General features: G+C 43.6%; 1 protein-coding gene and 1 long non-coding RNA gene across 3 annotated transcripts; one reads left to right on the top strand and one right to left on the bottom strand.

Moving 5' to 3' along the window:
* Positions 1 to 549: 549 nt before the first annotated feature.
* On the bottom strand, positions 550 to 10,776 carry CAVIN2 (caveolae associated protein 2). The gene is made up of 2 exons (XM_061457267.1): positions 10,330 to 10,776; positions 550 to 3,152 (listed from the first exon to the last, which is right to left on the bottom strand). The coding sequence occupies exons 1-2, from the start codon at positions 10,720 to 10,722 to the stop codon at positions 2,358 to 2,360; spliced, it is 1,188 nt and encodes a 395-aa protein (XP_061313251.1). The 5' UTR covers positions 10,723 to 10,776; the 3' UTR covers positions 550 to 2,357.
* On the top strand, positions 5,648 to 10,388 carry LOC133271348 (uncharacterized). 2 transcript variants are annotated; one of them, XR_009744098.1, is made up of 4 exons: positions 5,648 to 6,686; positions 7,737 to 7,958; positions 8,189 to 8,325; positions 10,272 to 10,388. It is a non-coding gene; the product is annotated as an uncharacterized LOC133271348 (long non-coding RNA). The 2 variants fall into 2 exon arrangements; XR_009744097.1 differs by lacking the exon at positions 10,272 to 10,388 and having other exon boundaries at positions 8,189 to 9,026.
* Positions 10,777 to 19,578: the final 8,802 nt, after the last annotated feature.

The raw sequence follows: 19,578 nt of genomic DNA, 5'->3' as shown, positions 1-19,578 counted from the left end.
AGCTTAGCAGGACAAACAAACCAGGCCTATCTGAAAGCAAAATGTAAACATGATGCTGGGGTTCCTGGTTAGCACTTGGTGGCTGTGGGAAGTTGACAGCTGTTACATAAAGGTTAAACATGCATTCTTTGGTCTGTCAGTAAAATTAAGCCTGCTATAGACTTTGTGGCACTCTAGAAGACATGAGTTTATCTGTGTGCATAAACAGAATATACACTTCAGTATAAATACGCTTTTTGGGACTATTTAAAGTATTAAAAGCGTGCTGCAGTCTAATAAAAAATGCAGATGGAACTAGCAGATTTGGAAAGTGCCTGACTACGTTCAGACAGGTTAGAGAGCTGACAAGCGTCTAGAAAGCAAAGCACTGGTATTTGTGGTGGTAAAGAACAGCAGAGAATGAGAAGGAAAATGGTACAGGTACAGGACAGGATGAGAGAGAAAATGGTATAGGTACAACAGGGACATGAACTGAAGTAATAAATGCTTGACCTTTAAATTTCATCTTTCCCAACTTCTCAGACTGCTTTCTCCAAAGACTGACGTGGCTGTTTTATGTTATGCTTTTATTTGTCATAGTTGTAGTTAGTTACAAGTAAAAATGATGGAAATCCATTGTAGTTAATACAAAATAAAAATATAGCTGCACGAGTTATGCCAAGATTTCTCTCACAAACAGTATCACCTATATGATACCACACACTTAAGAGCTTAACTCTTAATAATACTCACCTACACTAAGCTCTTAGTGACTAAGTTCCAGTGTGATTTACTGGTTACAGATATTAACCCTGTGGAGTAATACCTGCTAATCATTTCATAATGGTATTTTTGCTGTAGTTTTTATTTCCCCTGTAATTTGTGATTCTAAATACAAGTTGAATGAAGCAACCTCATAGTGCAATGTTAAGTATCAGTAGAGTTTTATATGTATATAAAAAATAAAAAATAATCCACTGCATAAACAACCAAGGATGTAAGGTAACTGTTGTGGGTATTGTGCTTCCCTTTCCTCCCTTTCCCCCTTATGTTTTGTTAAGTGACAGGAATGAACATTCATAGCAAACAAGCTACCCTGTAACCTCTCATTTTCAATTAATTCTGAAAAATGACAGACTTGTAATTCTGATAGCAGGTAGGTGGCTTTGATGAAAGTTATTAGCAGAGAATCAAATCCTGTGGCTTTGCAGACTCATCCTTATGTAAACTCATCCCTGCCATGAAGTTCAGTCTGTAACACATTGTTCCCTTTAGACATGCCTAAGTGAGTGTTTCACCTTTTGGAAAAAGTTTTCCTTACATCCCTGTAATTATCTAACTCTTCTGTGTAAATATAGCTCTATATAGGAAATAATTTGTAAAAAGATAAATTATGCTATTTTCAAAATACTCCGAGATACGAAGTTGTGCATGTGCAAAGTCTGATAGTATATCGCTATAAAAACTAAGAATTAGTGTTATCTGAGTATATATTCTTTAAGCTAGGTGTATAGATTTAATATTGTGGGGAGTTTCTTTTTGCTTTTTATATATTTCATATATAGCATCACATACTTTCTTCAACTATCTCCACGTTTCCATCAAATCCCTTCGATTGTTTTTTTTTCCTTTTCAATTTCTGATCCCGCAGAGGTACAGTAACTGATCATACATTCATGCTTGTCACTAGTGTACTTCCATAACTCTGGTAGATTGAAAAACAACTTTTCATTTCCACCTAAACACAGTCATTTCTTCTAAGTGAAATAGCAAGAGACTATTGGTAAAAACCTTTCCCCTACTGAAATGGATGGAACCAACTTCTCGGCTTCTAAGCACTCTGCTCTTTTAGTCTTACAGCATCATGGAGCAAAGCCCCAAACAAACTATACATGTATGCACGGTTACTGAGGCTGTTAGTATTCATGGAGCATAGCAAGGAAACCGAAATCAAATGTCCTCATTGGTATTTCTAAATTTGCATGCAAAAATACTCACAGTGCTGTAAAATACTTAGAAAGAAGAAAAACAGAAATGTTTGGGTTTTGTCTACTCTCCACGCATTCCTCTGACCCAACTATAAGAAAGCCAGCTGACCAGCTTGCTTCTACTACGCATACTCTTTTCCTGCCAGTCTCTTACACCAGCTGGCAGCATCTCTAACTTAATAAACACCAGTGATTTGGCCTAAAACAGAGCATGTTGCAGCCTGTGTCATTGACCTTGTTCACTCTGCATTCCAAAACAATGCAATAGTTACCACTGCAGAGAAAAGGATGGAAGAAACTGAATCCCTACTATCGCCTGTGTAGCAGAAACCAGTTACTCGCCCAAGTAAAACCATGTGTATCTGGAAGGAGAAAGAAGGCTCAGATTGATTATGTCGTTTGGTCTATCTGCAGGACAGCTGCTTGGGTCGTTTCTTCATCAGATTGTTCCATTTCTGCACCGACTGGGTTGTTTCTTTCATCGTAGAGTTTCTGGCTAGAAACTTGTAGAGGCACCCCATACTCTTCATCATCTTCAACAATGGACAGCTCGATGTTGTTGTTCATCATGGCATTCCCTTCCATTCTTGCTTCCTTCTCTAGAGAATCGGCTACTGCTTTGCCCTCCTCAGTCAGTGAGGTGGTAGGGGTCATATCTGAGTGCATGCTGGCGAATGACACTTCATCCTCATTCTCACCTTGGTCATTGCTTGCAGTTTCTGTTGGTCTGTCCTCAGCTTCAGCGGGGCTTTCTCCTTCACGGACTTTCTTCACGTTGAACATGAGGGGTGATACTTTGAAACCTGAACTCTTTGAAGAAGAGGACTTTTGATGATGTACAGTAAGCGATTTCTTGATCTTTTCTCTCCGTTCAGGGGAGACGATCTTTGTGCTGATCTTGTTCATCTTCTTCTCAATGTTTTGGCGAGAAAATGCTTTCTTGAGGCTGTCTACCTTCTTAAGGCTGGATCTTTTAAGTTTCTCAGCTCTTGATTCTTCTGTTTTCTCCTCTGCACTGTCATCCAAATCATCTTCTTCGTGAAACATTTCATCATCCGAGTGCAACTCCACTGTTTGCAAGGTTTCTTCCAGTGTTTTGTTCTCATCCACAGGTTCTTCTTTTCCTTCTGTAATGCTGGGAACAGGCTCTTTTGCAAAAACACTGGCAGGGATCTCATTTTCCTCCTGAAAGAATTGACAATATTTGAGTTTCATAGTTCACAGGACACTAAATTAATAAACAAAGCACAACCCTCAACAATTACCCCACACACCCTAATGAGATGAAGACTGCTGAACATTTCTTCTTGTCTCAGTATATTTAACTGGTAACAAACCACTCAAAGCCCACTGAACCATTATCTCGTAAAGTTAAAGACTAATGAACGCTGAGCTGTGAGATTTCTCTTTCAGAGCGAGTTGGAATGTGTACAGAATGGGAATCCTGTTCCTTGTCATTTAAGTTAGATACTCTTTAATACAAGTTCAGATGTAAAGTTTGTTCACCCATCCCTGGGGAAGAGGAAGACGTGGCTAAGGAGATTGTACTGCAGACTCTACATAGACCTACAGAAGTCATGTAACCCCACAGGTTTCACCTTCTTTAGCCAAGGACTGGCACTATCTCTGCAGAGATGTTAGTTGCATCTAACAGGTACCTTAGATGGCAAATGCAGTTAGCACTTTCATTGTGTTACAGCAGAATGTATGTTGCTGTTAAAAACATATTGTTGATACTGAGAAGCCGTGCAGTCCATGATGTTTAGAGTATTTGCCATTTTACGGCTATTTACGGGAAAAAAAGTTAATAAATCTGGTTGGTAAATATTAAAAATATGGACAGAACTCCTTGAAAAAGATGTTTATGGCACACAAAATAAACAGATATTATACTACATAGGAAACACTAGTCACTTCTAGCTAGCACGAAAGTGTTTGCTGTTTAGAAACAAAACCAAGAGAGGGCATGGAAAGAGAGAAGATGTCTGAAAACAAACCAGGCTGAATGAGGGCAGAAGCTGCAACTCTTAATGAAGGACCTCTGTGGCTGAAGCTCTGCAACCCTGAGCAGTTCAGAGGCAGCACAATGAACACACTGTTCTGTGGTAGGATTTGCAGACATCTGCCCTGCAAAGAAAATGAGACTCCTTGCATGCTCCCTTTTCCTCTTGGAATTGTTGTGCCTTAGGTCTGCATAGTCTCCATTCATTATCTTTTTTATCACTCTCAGAGTGCATGCAGTATCACTTAGCTGCATGGATTGGAAGGATTTTCTCACCTCCCCCCTTCCCATTTATCTTTAGATACGAAAAACAGTAAGTTCTGAGTGAAATGGTTGTAATAGTCTCACATCTGTCCCTAGTGGCCCTGAGTGTACAGTTAAGGGGAAGAAAGGCCACATACACTTCGTAGCTCATGCTCATTATTTCAGGACTGAGCATGCAGTTGTGATCACTGGAGAGAACAGTGTCTTGGGTTAAATTTGCTGTTGACACTCTGTAAGAATGCTTTTAGAAACAAAATAGTCCTGGCTTCTGGAACTCAAGAATATGCATGTGGCCAGGCAGAATCATTTTATACCATACATACACAGTATATAATCATATATACTGTGATTTAAGTGTGTTGACGAGTATCTCTTGTAAAACAAAAAGTATGGATGGCAATTTGGCAGTTTTACAGTTCGTATGTGCTTTACTTCTATGGTTTCTACACAGCTTCCTGGACCAGCAGCCTCAGCCACAGTCACTGGCACAGACAAAGCTTTTCCAAGCCCTTTGCCTCCAGTGGAACATCTAATAGAGCCATCCCTCCTCTCCCAACACCTGTAACATTATTGCAACTATCAGTGACAATGACCAAGGTAACAAAACAAAGGAAACCTGCACAAGCTTTAAGTGAAAGCAGCAGTAGCTGCAGTACAAATATTTATATTTTCTCTCCACTGCAGTTAATGAAATATGGATTACATGAGTGGGTGCAGTGTAAAATTATTCCCCAGAGCATGACAACTCAGCATGAAGCATAATTTACGTGTCTTGTGCATTCTTTCCAAACCTAGGTAATCACATAGTTTTAAACAGCTGAACATTCAGGTGTAAGTGTCTGAATGGCATAGAGAACTCCGATTTTAATGACTAAAGATGAATTGTAGCTTTTAAAGTATTTAATCTAGGAAAGTGGTGTTGTATGAGATGGATCACAGTACAGCCTAAGCCAGAGATGGACCTGTGTGGCTCTTCTCAAGGTCAGTTTAGCTCTGTGTCTGCAGTATTCACATTAAACCAAAGTACTGCATGCAGTCTCTAGAAGAATATGGACATAGATCTTATTTCTTTTTTTATCAAATTTGTGGCTGAGTAGAAGGGAGACTGTCAAGTGATCCGTATTTATAGAGAAAAAAAAAATGAAGGTATACTACATAATGAGCTAATGATTCAATTAAAAGCAGTTTCTAGGTAGTCTTTAGCTATCAGTCAGTCAAGAAATCACTTCTCTAAGCCTCCTGCATGGCTCTGGAAAACATAAGTCTCTGGGCATCTCTTGTAAAATGTGAATGACATGCTCTCCTGTCTCACATTTCTAAGAGACCTTAGGATCACAGGTACTATTAAAATGCAAATGAAAATAAATTAAGTGTTTTGGAAATACAAAGGTGGTATGGTAGGAGTGCTCTAATGGCACAGACATTTCTATTTCAAATGTGGTTACTGATAACATATTCTAAGTGGGATATTGGTAACTTTTTGGTCTAACAAGTTTATATGACAGCTATGTTTTGTTTTGATGCATTTTTCAAGCAGTCTGGTATCTCATTTAGGAAGGCTAGAACAATACACTGAAAAATGCCAGCTGTTACAAACTGCATAACTATTTTCTGTGCCAAAAAAGTAGAACTTTGATCTTTTCTTCTTGATCTAACCTAAAATTCTGAGAAAGCATTACATCTTTTTATTTTCCACATCCGAGTTCAAAAACAGCACTTGCATTTTCTCACATCAGCTTGACTGTAGGTAGCTACCTCCTCTGAATTTAATTTTTCCATGTAGGAGACAAATAGAATGGTTCAATTCTTTGTGTAAAACAAGTCTTGCTAATACTAGTAATACCAGCACAGTTAAAATCAGTGCCTTCCCTGTGGCTTTGATCAGCCGTTCTCTGGAGCTTTCTATAGGTCATAATCTTATCCCTATCTTTTACCAGGGGAGAAGATAAGATCCATAATGGTGTACTATAAAACTGATTGAGCAGGTAGTTAATTTATTCAGGAGGGCTGCATTTCTGATGCTACATAAGGGCAATTGGTGTGCTTTGGTTTCGATTTTTGTTGGATTTGTTGTGAGAGGCCATGGCCTTCAAAAAAACAAGATGGCATTTCCCAATGCTTACAGTGGTCTAGGCGCCTCTGCACTTTGTAGATGCTGTTATATGCCTACATAATTGCCAGTCTAAAAGTTGTTTTGCTACACAAAATAGCTAAAAAGATGACAAATCCTTCTAAAAACAGCAATACTTCCACCTACTTTCCTTTGGACAGGCTTTTCAAACCTGGATGTCACCACAGGAAGGGATGAGGGCAGGGAGCAGGCTGGGGCTGTGGTCAAGGAGGGGGAACTTGCTAGGTGCCTATTTGCACATCCTGTACAGGCTGAGCAGGGGTTGCACTTTCCCCTTGACCTCCTGCAGCACAACTGAATTGAGTCCTAAGAGCCGTACAAGGTATTTTTGTCATTAATCAATATAAGAATACTCTCCCTGCAAGGCCCCAGTGGGACATTTAGCAGTGAGATGATAGCATTACCAGCCTATAATTCTTCTGCTTCCCTCACTTGTGCATTTCTGAGTTTGAAGTTGCTTATTTGAAAGATTATTACCGTGACCCAAACAACAAGATACAATCAAGTAGCTGCTTTTCTGTGCCCTTCTCCTGCTTCCTTTCAGTTTGAAGCATTTACCACGAGCAGCATCTGAAAGGGACTCAAGTATCAGTGTACTTGACCCCATGCTATAATTTTGACTTATTTAATCTGTCCTATTTATCAGTAAATATGAGATTTTAATTTTCAAATTAAACATGAGCCTTTTTTATCTTGTGTTTTGCTTTTGCAGCTAAAAAAAAAGGCAAATAAAGCCCCCACCAAACCAGAACCAAAAGCTGGTCACATGGCAGGAACAAAATAGAGGGGAACAATGCCAAAGCTTAACAAGGATTTTTAAAACAGTCACTTCAGTGTTTTGCTGAATCGCTGTGTCACTTGTGGCATCTGTAATAACTTTTGCATCCCCAAATGCTGGGAATGGAGCACCCTTAAAATATGTCACCAATTAAATAAATCTATGCAAAATAGGAACAATACAGACAGTTTAGGGGAGAGAAAACTAAGTGCATTTTAATGGCAAATATGTAAATAGGTGACCTTTTCTCAATGCAGTTCATTCTCAGTGTGTACGCTGAGGGAAAGCTGATGTTGGCGAGCAGCAACATAGCTTCATAAAACGCAGAGCTGGAGCTCAGTCATGTGTTTTGGCTATGCTCAGTGCCCCCACCAAGAATCAGAGAGTATGAGGTAGATGATAAACGCAGAACTGAATCACAAACGTGCATTTTTGTTTTCATGCCAAGCTGTCTTCCTAAACTGGAAAAATGGGTTCTAATGAGAAAAATGCAGTGTGAAGTTTGGGATTGGTTTGGGGATTTTTTTTCAGTGGAAAAGAAGAACCCCCCCAGCTGAAGTCTCCTACATCCAGATTTCCCTTTTGTTTTTACAGAAATCTGGCATCAGTACGGCTTCATTGTTGAGACGTCTCCTTCCTGCAATTGTTTTTCCATGGATTCCTGCTCAGGGCAGGAGAGAAACCCAGCCAGCCTTCTGCTTTTCCCTCTGTATCCTAGTTATCCTAGCAAGGCAGTAGCCCTGTTTGCTACTAGGTCATCCCACCTCCAGCTTGTAAGAGACCCCACAGGGCGATGCCATGGAGGTGGGCACACAGGTAAGGTGCAGCCTGTGCTGGCAGCAGACGTGTGGGCATGGCCTGGCAAGCACCCACCATCCCTCCAGGTGTGGCTGCTTCCCCAGTGGAAAATCCCAGCTCCTCCCATGCCCTGGGAAGCTCTTTTGGCCACCCAGCTTTTCCAGCCAGCAGCAGGGCAGTGCCAGGAGCAATTCCCAGTTGACAGCTGATCTTTTAACTGAATTTAACTGCAGTGTTTCTTTTCCAAGGCTTATGTTCCTGATCTCCATCAGTTTGGGATTGGTTATGCTCATCTCTGCACAGCATGGCAATGTATTTTCCAATATAGACAGGAACAAAGTCAACTAAATCCTTGTAAAAGCAATGAAGGACCTGCTGTCCGAAGGTACCAGCCTAGTGATTGGTGGTGGAGCAGCAGTGGATTTTCTTTAGCTGTTGTTCTGAGACACAGACCTGTGTCGTTTGCTTTGGGTTTGTGAAGTTATGACTCAGTATTTAGGACTCCAAGGAAAGGCTTGGAGGTTTAAATAAGCCTTAGCTTTTCAATACTGTTCAGTGTCAGGAAGCAAGCAAAGCCAGCCCTCCCCTGTCAGGACACTGCTTGCTTTACCCTCCAAACTCTTCTTGGTGAGCTTTACTGTAACTTCACCCAGTGCCTGTGAATTACTGCCACTAGGCAGCAGCAATGGGGATCCCTAACAGAGGTAACAAGACCTGTACTGCACACACACAGCTGTGTTTTTAGCTTCATGCTCCACATTATGTCATTTTAAAAGGCTCAAATATTAGTTCTGTGGAGGAAGACGCTGTAGTTGCTATGGCAAGGCCTTAATTCTCATGCTTGGAGGTAGCATAAATGCAATAGAATTGCCTTCCCCCAGGCCACACTGATGCACCCTCCCCGTGGGAAGTGTTCAGGGTCTAGGTCTAGAACCTGGAGGTGGGAGCCAGCTAGCAGGGCCTGGGAGATGGCAGTATCTGGCTTACAGTAATGGATCATACGGTCCTTGCAGAAGTACAGGGAACATGTGTCTTTTAGTTTACCAGTTCCTGGAATCATTTCTACATTCCTTCTGGGATGGAAACTACCACGCTCGGTACATGCCACAGCTCCTCCTCTTCTGGCTTGGCAAGCCAGGACTGCAGTTTGGGAGAACAATAAGCAAGAGGTGGGGGCTTCCTTTCTGAGGGAAGCACCTCTGCACTAACCAGGCCTGCCAGCTTTGAAAATCAGGCACTGCTCTGTTGTTTTGGGGTTGTTTAAATAGACATAACACGCAACAACACAAAGAGGGGAGTTAGTGACTGACACATGTAACACCCAGCCAACAAGTTTAGTGTTATGAGGTGGTGACATGCCTGAGCTGGGGCTATTCCAGCCCTGCATTTCCTTTCCTTTCTTCCCTCAGGGTGTTGTGGAGGTATGGCTTCTCCTTTTCTCTTTGTCAAAGATGTGAAAGTCGCGTCCTGTTTAGTTAAAGCTCACGCCATGTTCTGTCCAGGCCATTCCTTAAAAAGGGGAAAATATGCAAACTGCTGCTATCGCTGGGTGGAATCCCAGGAAGCTGAGTTTTTAGCTGGATTTTTAGCTCATCCCTGAATGGGCTGCAACAGCTTGAGGAAGAAAGCAGGATGTGAGGCTGAGCGTGACAGGGAGCTGCAGCACTTCCCCTCTCCTCATCCAGAGGGCAGATGCAGTGGCAGTTTTTAGGGGCACTGGTAAAAGTTATGTGCTCTTGTCTCAAGTTTGCTAATTAAAAGGAAAACAAAGCCCTTTCTTAAAGTTTACTTAAAAACTCCAAACCCCACGACAAAACAGTTCCTTCCCACATATGCTAAGAGTTAGTAAAAGATGGCTCTTTCCCCGGATTTGTTGAGAATAAAAGGTGGCGCTTTTCCCAAGTTTACTACAAGTTAGCAAAACAAGATCTCTTTCCTCAGGTCCAATAGCAGATAGTAGAAGACAGCTCTTTCTCCAAGTTTGCCAAGAGTTAAAAGGCTCTTTCACAAAGTTTGCAAAAAGTTAACTAAGAAAGAGCTTTCCCTCCCCAAACTCCCCAAGAGTTAGCAAAAAAGACAGTTCCTTCCCCAGGTTCACTAGGAGTTAGCAAAACAGGCTTTCCCCCTGAGTTTGCTAAGAGTAAAAGTGGGTGTTTCGCCTAAACTTGCTGAGAATTAAAGCGGACTCTCCCAAAGTTTGCCAAGATTAAAAGGACTTTTCCGAAGTTAGGAAGAAGACGGCTCTTTTGCCGAGTTTAAGAGTTAGTAAGAAGTCAGCTCTTTCCCCAGGTTTGGCCAGAATGAAAAGCAACTCTTTCCTCTTTCCCTAAGCGTGCTAGGAGTTAGCAGCAGTGGTCTTTTCCAGTGTGGCCGGGGGGCAGTGTCTCACCTGGAAGATGAGCACCTTGAAGCGGTCCCGCCGGAGGAGCTGTGCGTGATGCTGCTCCAGGCGCCGCACCTGGTCGCACTGCCTCTCCAGCCGCTCCCGCACGGCGCGGGTATGAGCGCACACCTTCCGCGACTTCTCCAGCAGCTTCTCCACCGCTTCCCCTGTCGCCCCGTGGCTGCGGCACAGTTTCCCCAGGTCCCCCTGAATACCCCGCACCGCCCCTTCCAAACCCCGCTGCCTCTGCTCCATCTGCCGCTGCTGCCCTTCCACCGCTTCCAGCATCGACACCAGCTTCTCCAGCAAGGCCAGCACGGTCAGGGCATTCACTTGCCCCCCGACCGCCTCCGACGGCGGTAGCGGAGGCACCGCGCTGCCTCCCGCTGCTTCCCCCATCTTCGCGCCGGGATGGGACGGCCGAAACCGCTGCCGCTCTTAAGGGCTGCGCCTTCCCCTCCCTAGGGGAGGTTTCGGGCAGAGCCCGGCCCCGATCCCGGCCCGCCCCGAGCGGTCTCCGGGATCGGGGCCGGGCTCCCGGTGCCTCCCAGCATCCCGTCCCCCCCCGTGTATTTGAACAGCAAAGGGGGGGATTCTAGCCCCACACTTGGCAAAATGCTGTCTTCTCCTTCTCGCAAGCATCAGTAGATGGCAGGAGATACCGCGGAATGTGGTTGTGGGAGGAGGAGTTGAGATTCGTGGTGCTGATGGTCCGGGGGAGTTCTTGGAAATTTAAAGCCTGTCTCGTTGAATCGGAAGGAGTTTAATAATAATGAAAATTAAAAAAAAATAAGTAGTTACTATATAAAACATAGCGATTATGATAATAAATTAACATTAACGGGCCAAAGCATGCTAATATATTAACATAATATTACCATAGTTGTGGTTATAAAATATTAATATAATTTTAGGCATATATACTTTCAGTACTTAAAAGGGGCTTATAAGAAAGATGGGGAGAGGGCATGTTGTAATAGGATGGGGGTGATGGGTTTAAACTGAAAGAGGGGAGATTCAGGCTGGATGTGAGGAAGAAATTCTTTACAATCAGGGTGGTAAAATCCTGGCACAAGCTGCTCAGAGAGGTGGTGGATGCACCATCCTGGAGACATTCAAGCCAGGCTGGATGTGGTTCTGGACAACCTGGCCTAGTTGGAGATATCCCTGCTCATTGCAGGGGGGTTGGACTGGATAAGGTTTGAAGGTCCCTTCCAATCCAAACTGTTCTATGATTCTATAATGATTGTAATAATAATTTGCACACTTATATTCGCATGTGGTGAAACAAATCTCCAGGCACTCCTTTCACCAAGTAAGAACCCCATGCAACACCAGACTCCTCCTCCTTATTATTATTACTATTACTATTTCAGATTAGAACTATTCTATTCTTATTATAATAAAAAAAAACAGCAAACAACAAACCCAACAAACAACAAACCCCAAAGCCCAGTCTGGTGTTGCATGGAGTGCTTGTTTTTTGGATGGAGTGCCAGGAGATTTTCACTGCCCTTGGCGTGGAGTTCAGCTAGGCACTCTGGTTGCCCAGACTGGATTCTCTAGCTCATTCAGTTCAACCCCCTGCCATGGGCAGGGGCACCTTCCACTAGACCAGGTTGCTCCAAGCCCTGTACAACCTGGCCTTGAGCACTGCCAGGGATGGGGCAGCTGCAGCTTCTCTTCTTTGGTGAAAAATCATAGGGTCAGAACAGCTGTTTTGTGGAAATAGGGATGAACTGGGTGTGGCAGCGGAGGGACAGTGTTCTCAGGCTATTACAAAGCTTGGCATGAAGAAATGACAAGCTGTTCATTTAGAATAATACATAACTGTTCCCAGGTCTGATCCAGAGCTGTTACCATCCTGGAAAATATTACAGAGTTTCGCAGACTTGGGTTGCTCATCTGTGTACTGACATTCCCAAACCCAGCCAGTTTCTTTTTATCTTCTGTTCTTGATGTTTGCCTGGTAACAGGATTTTTTGCTGAAACACAGATGTTTCTAATACATGAGTGTATAGAATTCTAATGCTTGGGTAGCTGAAATATATTATTTCCTAATGTTTGGGTATATATAATTCCTCCATGGTTTTCCTGAAATCCTGTAGATTAAAAGCATCTATTTGGAGTCCAAATAGCTGTGATCCTCACCCCTTTTTTTTTTGTACAAAGTCATTTAATCATTTTACCATGAAAAGGAATAAAAATTAATGGCTGAAAAACAATGCAGATGTGTTACCCATGCCAAGCTCTGCATTTTTGAGCCCCTGAATGTTCTGCAATATTACCGTTTTTGGTCCTTGGATTTTTGTCAGGCTACAATTTCTATTCCTCAAGTTGTAGGAGCTTGTAAAATGCATTTGGTGAGTGCGTTCACTTAGGAAAAGAACAAAAATCATTGAGTCTGCCAGAGTTGTCAGCAAGGAAAGTATGCCAAGACTGTGAAATATGCAGGCTCAGAAAGGAGTGGACGTATTTTAAAGGAGCAAACTAAACAAACCCCTTCTGTTTCCAAGGGCTCTCCCCAGCAGCACTACCTGACACGCCCTTCCTATGACATTCCTGTTTCCAGAGGGCTGCCGGTGTCCGCCGCTCTTGGTATCTTGCTTCCTTGTTCTCTCCCTTGGTTTTGGCTGGGACCTTGCAACCCGGGCAAGGAGTTTAAAGCAGTCACAGTTTATAGCAGAAGCAGCTCATGCTGCTGTGTGTGTATGTGAGATGCTGGCCTTGGCCATGGTGATGCAGGGGAGAGATCAATTTGTTCCACATTAATTTTTCTTCAGGTTTGAGGAGCTGTGGCAAAACCCTGGCCTGGCCATGGTCCCGGCTGCTGGACGAGCTGGCTGTCCATCCCATCTCTAGTTTGCACTTTGGAGCCTGTCTCCCCGAGCCTTTCCGCATCAGTGTATACATGGCACATATGCATAAAGGAGGAGATAGGTAAGCTGTGTTTTTAATCTAAGTGAACACTCTCCTGACTCCTGTTATGAGCCTTCTCCAAAGGTTCTGCAAGTCTGGAGTGTTTAAAACTCCCAGCCCTGTGCATCCTAGGGAAACCTGGACTACCCCATGGCAGCCAGCACAAAATCCAAAGTACAGTTTCCCTGTTAGTCCCCTCACCTGGCAAAGCCAAGGCAGGAACAGCAGTGTTGATGTGGCTGCAAGGCCCATCAGCACCCACTGCAGAGGTTTCTTTGGGATCCCAAAGGCTCAGAAGGTGCATGTTGTCCCTATGCTCCCTCTGTGACTGGGGTTATAGCTCGGAGGCAATGCCATAGGGAAAGGAGCACAGATGAAACCAGGAATAAGATGGCCCCAAACTGGTACCTCTCCCAACCCACTGCTAAATTCCAGCTGTGGATTTTGACACCAGCTGTCAGCTCTGATTACCTGTCCTGTTTGTAACAATCATGTAATGCTGGTGGAGCCGCAAGCGCTTGGAGAAATCCGAGACCTTTTATGCAGGTTTGGCTGTTATTTACTTCTATTCATTAGTTCGGCAGGGTATCAGAGGAGTGTTTTTGCCAAGTTCAGTGCTGGTTTTACCAGTGAGAAACTTTCTAAAGGAAAACATTTTACGTTTATTTAGAAAGAAGCAGCATTAGAGAGATTAGCTTTATCATGGTCATCCGATATAAGTCAAGAGTTCTTTTCATGTAAAATTAATGTGCGTGAATTATATGGACAGAAATTGAAGGTTAACTCATTCATTAGTCACATGGTGCTCAGGATAAGAAATGTTTGATGCTGGAGCATTACTCATAATTTATTAGGCATGGAGTAATAGGTAAAACAATATGACAGGAAAAGAAGGAGAGGGGAATTAATAGGGAAAAGAAGAACGGCAGGGACCATACAGGTCATCCTCAGCTTATTGGATTTCATGTCCGAGCTCCCACTGACTTTAAAGATGTGGTGTGAGGCCATCTAACTGTGGACATGCAGCTAGGTAAAGAGCTAGTTAATGAGAAGAGCATAGGAGGAAAGCCCAGCAAGGGAAGGCAGGTGCCTTGGGGGGCTGATGTCTGTTCCAGGGGGACAGAGGAGAAGAAATAATAGGCATGGGATGGGAAGAAGTGATGCTGCCAGTACTGGCACCAGGACCGGGTATCTGCTCCCAGCAAATGAAGGCTCTTGATTGCCTCTTGCTGGAGGGTTACTCTGAGGGCTAGTTCTGGGTCACAGTAACCTTTCCATCCTGTTGGTCTGCTCCTTTTGCCGCAGTGATGTTTGTCATACCATCAGAACCTCTGCCTTGCAGCTGGGGTGGTTTGAAACCAGCCAAAAGCTTCTGGGGAAGCAGAGGCTGGACTGCCTGATTTGTTAAACATGTGTAGTAAGTTTTGTGTTGTTGGGCAGTGAGGCTAGAAATGCTGATGGGGTTTGTCCCAGCAGAAGGCATTCCTCCCCCTTGGCCATAGACTGCTCCTTCCACTGACACATCACAGAGAAATTAATCCATCAATCCTTAGTGTTGCCTTTTGATGTTTTATTAAAACAAAACTTTATGTGTGTTATGAGCCAGTCTCACCGGCAGCACCCAATTTGTGGTGTGCTGTAAAAATGTTAGAGAAGAAAGATAATGGATTAGAGAAACAGTGACTGATTTACTGCGTTGTCTTTGGCACTGAGCAACCAGTTTGGACAAATACTACTAAACCCAACCCTGGCTGATAGATGCAATTAAGTGCAATGGATTATGGAGAGCCTCTCCTTTACCAGTAGTTACTAGTACATTTCGAGAAGGTATCAGCATCTCAGACGTGATGTGATGTTTTGTGTATAGGAGCAAGCACTGGGCTGAGGAGGAGAAATCTTTTACTGCTTCACAGCTTCCAGGATGAGGGAGACAATGCAGGAGGCTGCACACAGCATGGTGGGTACACAGAATATTTAGCATGAGGTGAGCAACTGGAAACCCACCACCTGTGTACAAGGTGGATTGGGATCTGTGCAGTGTGAAGGCTCTTAGGGAGGGTGGGAAGTTGGTGGATAGGGAGCTGAAGAGGAAGGATGCAGCATCAGCATCCTCAGTGCACTGGCAACATGACCCTTTGGGAAGCGGCTGTGGGTGAGGCAGTGGCTGGAGGATGCTGCAGGCAGAGACCATCCTCTGTTGCTACACTGTTCCTGAGGGGAACGGGGCATCATACCCACCTGCAAAGGCTTTGCTTGTCCCAGTGGCCATCCAGCCTGCTCCCTGAAGGAGGGAACCCCACATGGCCTGGCTCCTAGCTGGCAACTCCCTGCAAACATGAGTAACTGGCTTTGGAGAGCTAATATGTGAGAGTGGGAAATTTGGAGAGTCACTCCTGGGAGTAATTTTAATATTTTGGGGAAGAGCGAGATGAGACAGTCTGATGGGAAATGTATCATCATAGAAGAGCACGAAACTGCAGTTCTGCTCTCTTGTGCAAACGGTATCCAGCAGAACTTAATATGCAACGAAGAAATCCACTTCCACTTTATTGTCCAGACTAAATCATGTTATGCACAGGAGACTTCCTTTTCGCTGTGTGCCAAGGAGTAATAATTCTGCACAGACTTGTAGACAAGGAAAAAAAATAAGCCACATAAAAATACCGTATGTGCCAGGCATTCTCTGTGTATTTCCTCAGACATTTGAGGAGCATAATAATAATAAACTACTTTTTTTTTTTTTTCTATTTGAAAAGCAAATTAAGTTTTGTGAAAGGGTGAGGAATAGTTTCCTTAGCTTCAGATAAAGGAGGATATTTCAGCCGCTCAGTTGGACTTTTTAGCTTGAAAAAAAGTGAGGTCAGGATACCAGCAGATGCAAATTGAACAGCATATGGCCAGTCAGACCAGAGTTGCCAATGTATTGTATTCATCTAGTGAATATGTGGGGCACAGAGCAGGATGAGCAAGTCCATTAGTGTCAGGATATAAAAAGATACAGAGGTGATATTAAAGGGACATGAAAAATGGCAGGATCTGCAGGATGGGCAGCGATTACCCACTGGGAACTAGTTCTGCTTCTGGAGCAGAGGAACAGCTTCATCCTTGAGACCTGCTCCTGCAGCCAAGCCTTTGTAGTGGGTGTGAGGATCTGCAAGGTCACAGGGAGCAGGGAACCAGAGCTCAAGGGAAGGTTTTTTTCTGGTTGATTTTGATGAAACAAGACTGGAAGATGGGTTTTTAGGAAGTGTGATTAAAATGTTCACCAACATTTTAAATTTCCTCCAAAGGTGCCAGCTTCTTCGGAAGAAAATGCTGGAGTTTTTCCCCAATTTCAGATCAGAAACTATATATAGAAACAGAGCTGCTTCTACCTTTAATGTTTTTATATTTGTGGAGAAAAGGGGAAGTAGTTTTCAGTGAAAGGCAGAGATCACCTGTCTGCTTTCTCTTTCCTCCTCCACTAAAAGACAGTAAAACCTAGAAAGCTTTTAATAGTTTGCAGCTGAATACACATGGATGCTTCTTCTTCCAGGATACTTTTTATTACAATATGTGCTAGATGATTTATTGTCTTTTGAAATTTCTCGAGGAACATCTAAGAGAGCAACCTTCTTGGAAAGGACGAGGACAGTCTGCTCCTGTGAAGACTGGCAGTGTTGTCATGTTGCTCTATGATGATTGCTCAAGCTGGTACCTCTTCCTAATGCAGGTGAGATTTTCCAGCAGTAAATCAGGGATTATGATCACTAAAAAGAAGCCTGCCTCTATCTGGCATGTTCCCTGTGATTGTTATTATTAGTAAAAAGCTGAAAGAAGAGCTTTGTAATCAGATTGTTTAGAAGAAGAAGATAATGAAATCATATTTAACCCATATGATTAGCAAGTAGAGCATTAATTATGTGAAATGCAGGTGAATTGAGAAGATTTGTTTTCTGCAGATAATTGGGGAGACTCGAGTCACTTTCAGTCTGCAGGCACACCGTCCTTTGTGTCCCTTGAATCTTTCATTTGGGATGAGCTATAATGGACCTGGAATCTAGAGAGTGTCTTTCCCTGATTGCTGAGGCATCTGTCATGTTGTGCCATGCGACTTCATGTTGTTCAAATGACATTGCAGGAGATAACAGTGCAATGCAAAACCAAGTGTGATAAATATGACATGGCATGTCCAAAACAATACTTGCTTTTAGTAGATCAGTTATCCTTTAAAAGCTAGTATTTAGGTTTGTCCTTAGATAATTCAATAGCTTCCGTCTCTGGTTGGAATGATGTCAACCTGAGTTACTGTTTCTGATGAACAGTGATGATGGGACAAGATGGCATGAAAAGGATGAAAGAACAGCAGGCGCTGGGTGTGCATCCCAGAGCTCTTCTCTGAGTAGCTGGTCAAGGCGAGGTTTGTGGGGCTGAGCACGATAACAAAGTGAGAAATAGTCCAATGGGACCTGTCATGGGCCAGCTGGCCTCAGTGACAGCATTTGCCCACTGCAGCACTCTCGAGTTTCCCTATCCTTTTTATCCTCAGGTGCCCTCTAGCGTGCCTGTATTAAGGCAGTGGAAGAAGAAGGGAGGAAAGGCAAACCACCAAACATCTGGTAAGTTGTGTGAATTGGGTAAATGGGGATCTGGTGAAATCAAATGGATAAAAACCAAGCTGGGACTGAAGCATGGACCAGCCAGTTTGTTGTGAAAGCTGCATCTGATGTGACCAGGTAGAGCTCTAGAGAGAAGCCAGTCCCTCAGCCCGCCAAGGGAGAGCTGGGGTTGGAGAGTCTCCAAAAAATGGGGGTGCATCCCAGACCTCCAGATTTACTTCCCCTTTACATAGGAATAGGTTGAAAACTAGTTATTCTTGCATGTGAAAACCAGAAATCTAGGCCAGAAGGATTTGGTTATTTGACGGTATCCTCTCTCTTGTTCTCTCTCTTTTTCCTGCACTTTCCCCTTGCTGCCATATATATGGCCTATGCATGCTGCTAGCTGTCTGTTCTTGACAGTAATTATTCTCAGTGATTGAAAACACGTATTAGTTATAAAAAACTTGCATATTTTCAGAGCCCCTATTGAGGTTAGGAGAAAAAAAGAAGGTTAAATCAGGTACCGAGCATCCGTGGCACATGGTATTAATACCTTATTTATTACTGCACGGCTATTAAGTGTTTTCATTCAGAAGTATTGAATAGGCAGAAAGTCATATACACAGGACACGGCTAAAATGTCAGGCTGCAAATTAGTTTGTTTACGCAGCAAGCACTGAGGATTTCAGCCCCGCTTCCTGGCATGCTGTCATGCTCTAGGTTACAGGCAGTGAACCCACGCTCACATCAAAGCCATGAGCAGGATGAACTTAGTCTTTAACCCGAGCACAGTTCACCAGCAGTTATTTACATGTATTGGCTGCAGAACTGAACGCATGATGCTGTTCAGTGTTTCAGATGACCTCTTGCTTGTGCCCTGCAGCAGTCTGTAACTCACCCTGGTGCTGTGTACCTCCTCCGGCTGTCACCTCAGAGGGTTTCCCACTGCCTGCTCCCAATGCACTGAGGGGCTGCTGCAATGGTGAAGCAAGTGTATGTATTTCCCTGCAAATACCTTAGTTTTTTTTTTTAGGTTGTGGATCTTAAATTACTAAGGCTTGACTCTGTCCACAGGCTCCAGGCTGTGTTGCCAGACTTTCCGGAGATCAATTGGAGAGTAACCACAAGTCAGGGTTGCAGCCACGTAAAGGTTACTCCTGCTGTGAGAAAGGATGGTGAAGCATTTGCACTGGGTGCACTCTGTCATTAATGATCCTTTGCTGAAATCCATTGTGCTTTGCCTTGTCAAATGTGTTTGAACAAGATTGTGGAAGAATTTTCTGTTCTCTTGGTGGCCTCAGCAGTGGTGTAACAGGGAAGCTAGTGGAATAGCTTTCTTCCAGGCTGGCCTCTTGCTGTGCATCAAATCTGGATGTGTTCCCAAGCAAATCAGCCCTGAGATCTCTGTTCTTGCTGCCAACAGAAAGATCACTTAGTCCCTGTCATATGGGGCACTTCAAGGAGGAGACCAGTGCACTACTCTGCAGGTCTGGACCTGCAGAGCCATTTCATGTCTGTCAGCAAGGAACTATCAAAGAGTAATGACTTTGTTGTTAGTATGCAGCTGAGATGGATGTGAAGTGATGATCCAGATGTGTAAGACTCCACCCCATAATTAGCCCTCCAAACCGACCAGCTGCTGTACCATAACTTTTCAACTGGCTCTCACCCCGATTGCATACCCACTGCTTGCATAAATTGACAAAAATCTCTCATACAGATTAGTGGAACCTGAGCCTATCCCTGTCTGCACAAC

This window comes from Pezoporus flaviventris, unplaced genomic scaffold (genome assembly GCF_033815535.1).
Source record: "Pezoporus flaviventris isolate CSIRO_AGI_PZ_B2104156 unplaced genomic scaffold, CSIRO_AGI_Pfla_v1 ptg000001l, whole genome shotgun sequence".
NCBI classification, from domain to species: Eukaryota; Metazoa; Chordata; class Aves; order Psittaciformes; family Psittacidae; genus Pezoporus; species Pezoporus flaviventris.
Note: the sequence above shows the minus strand (reverse complement) of the source record. Positions and strands in the feature narration are given on the sequence as shown.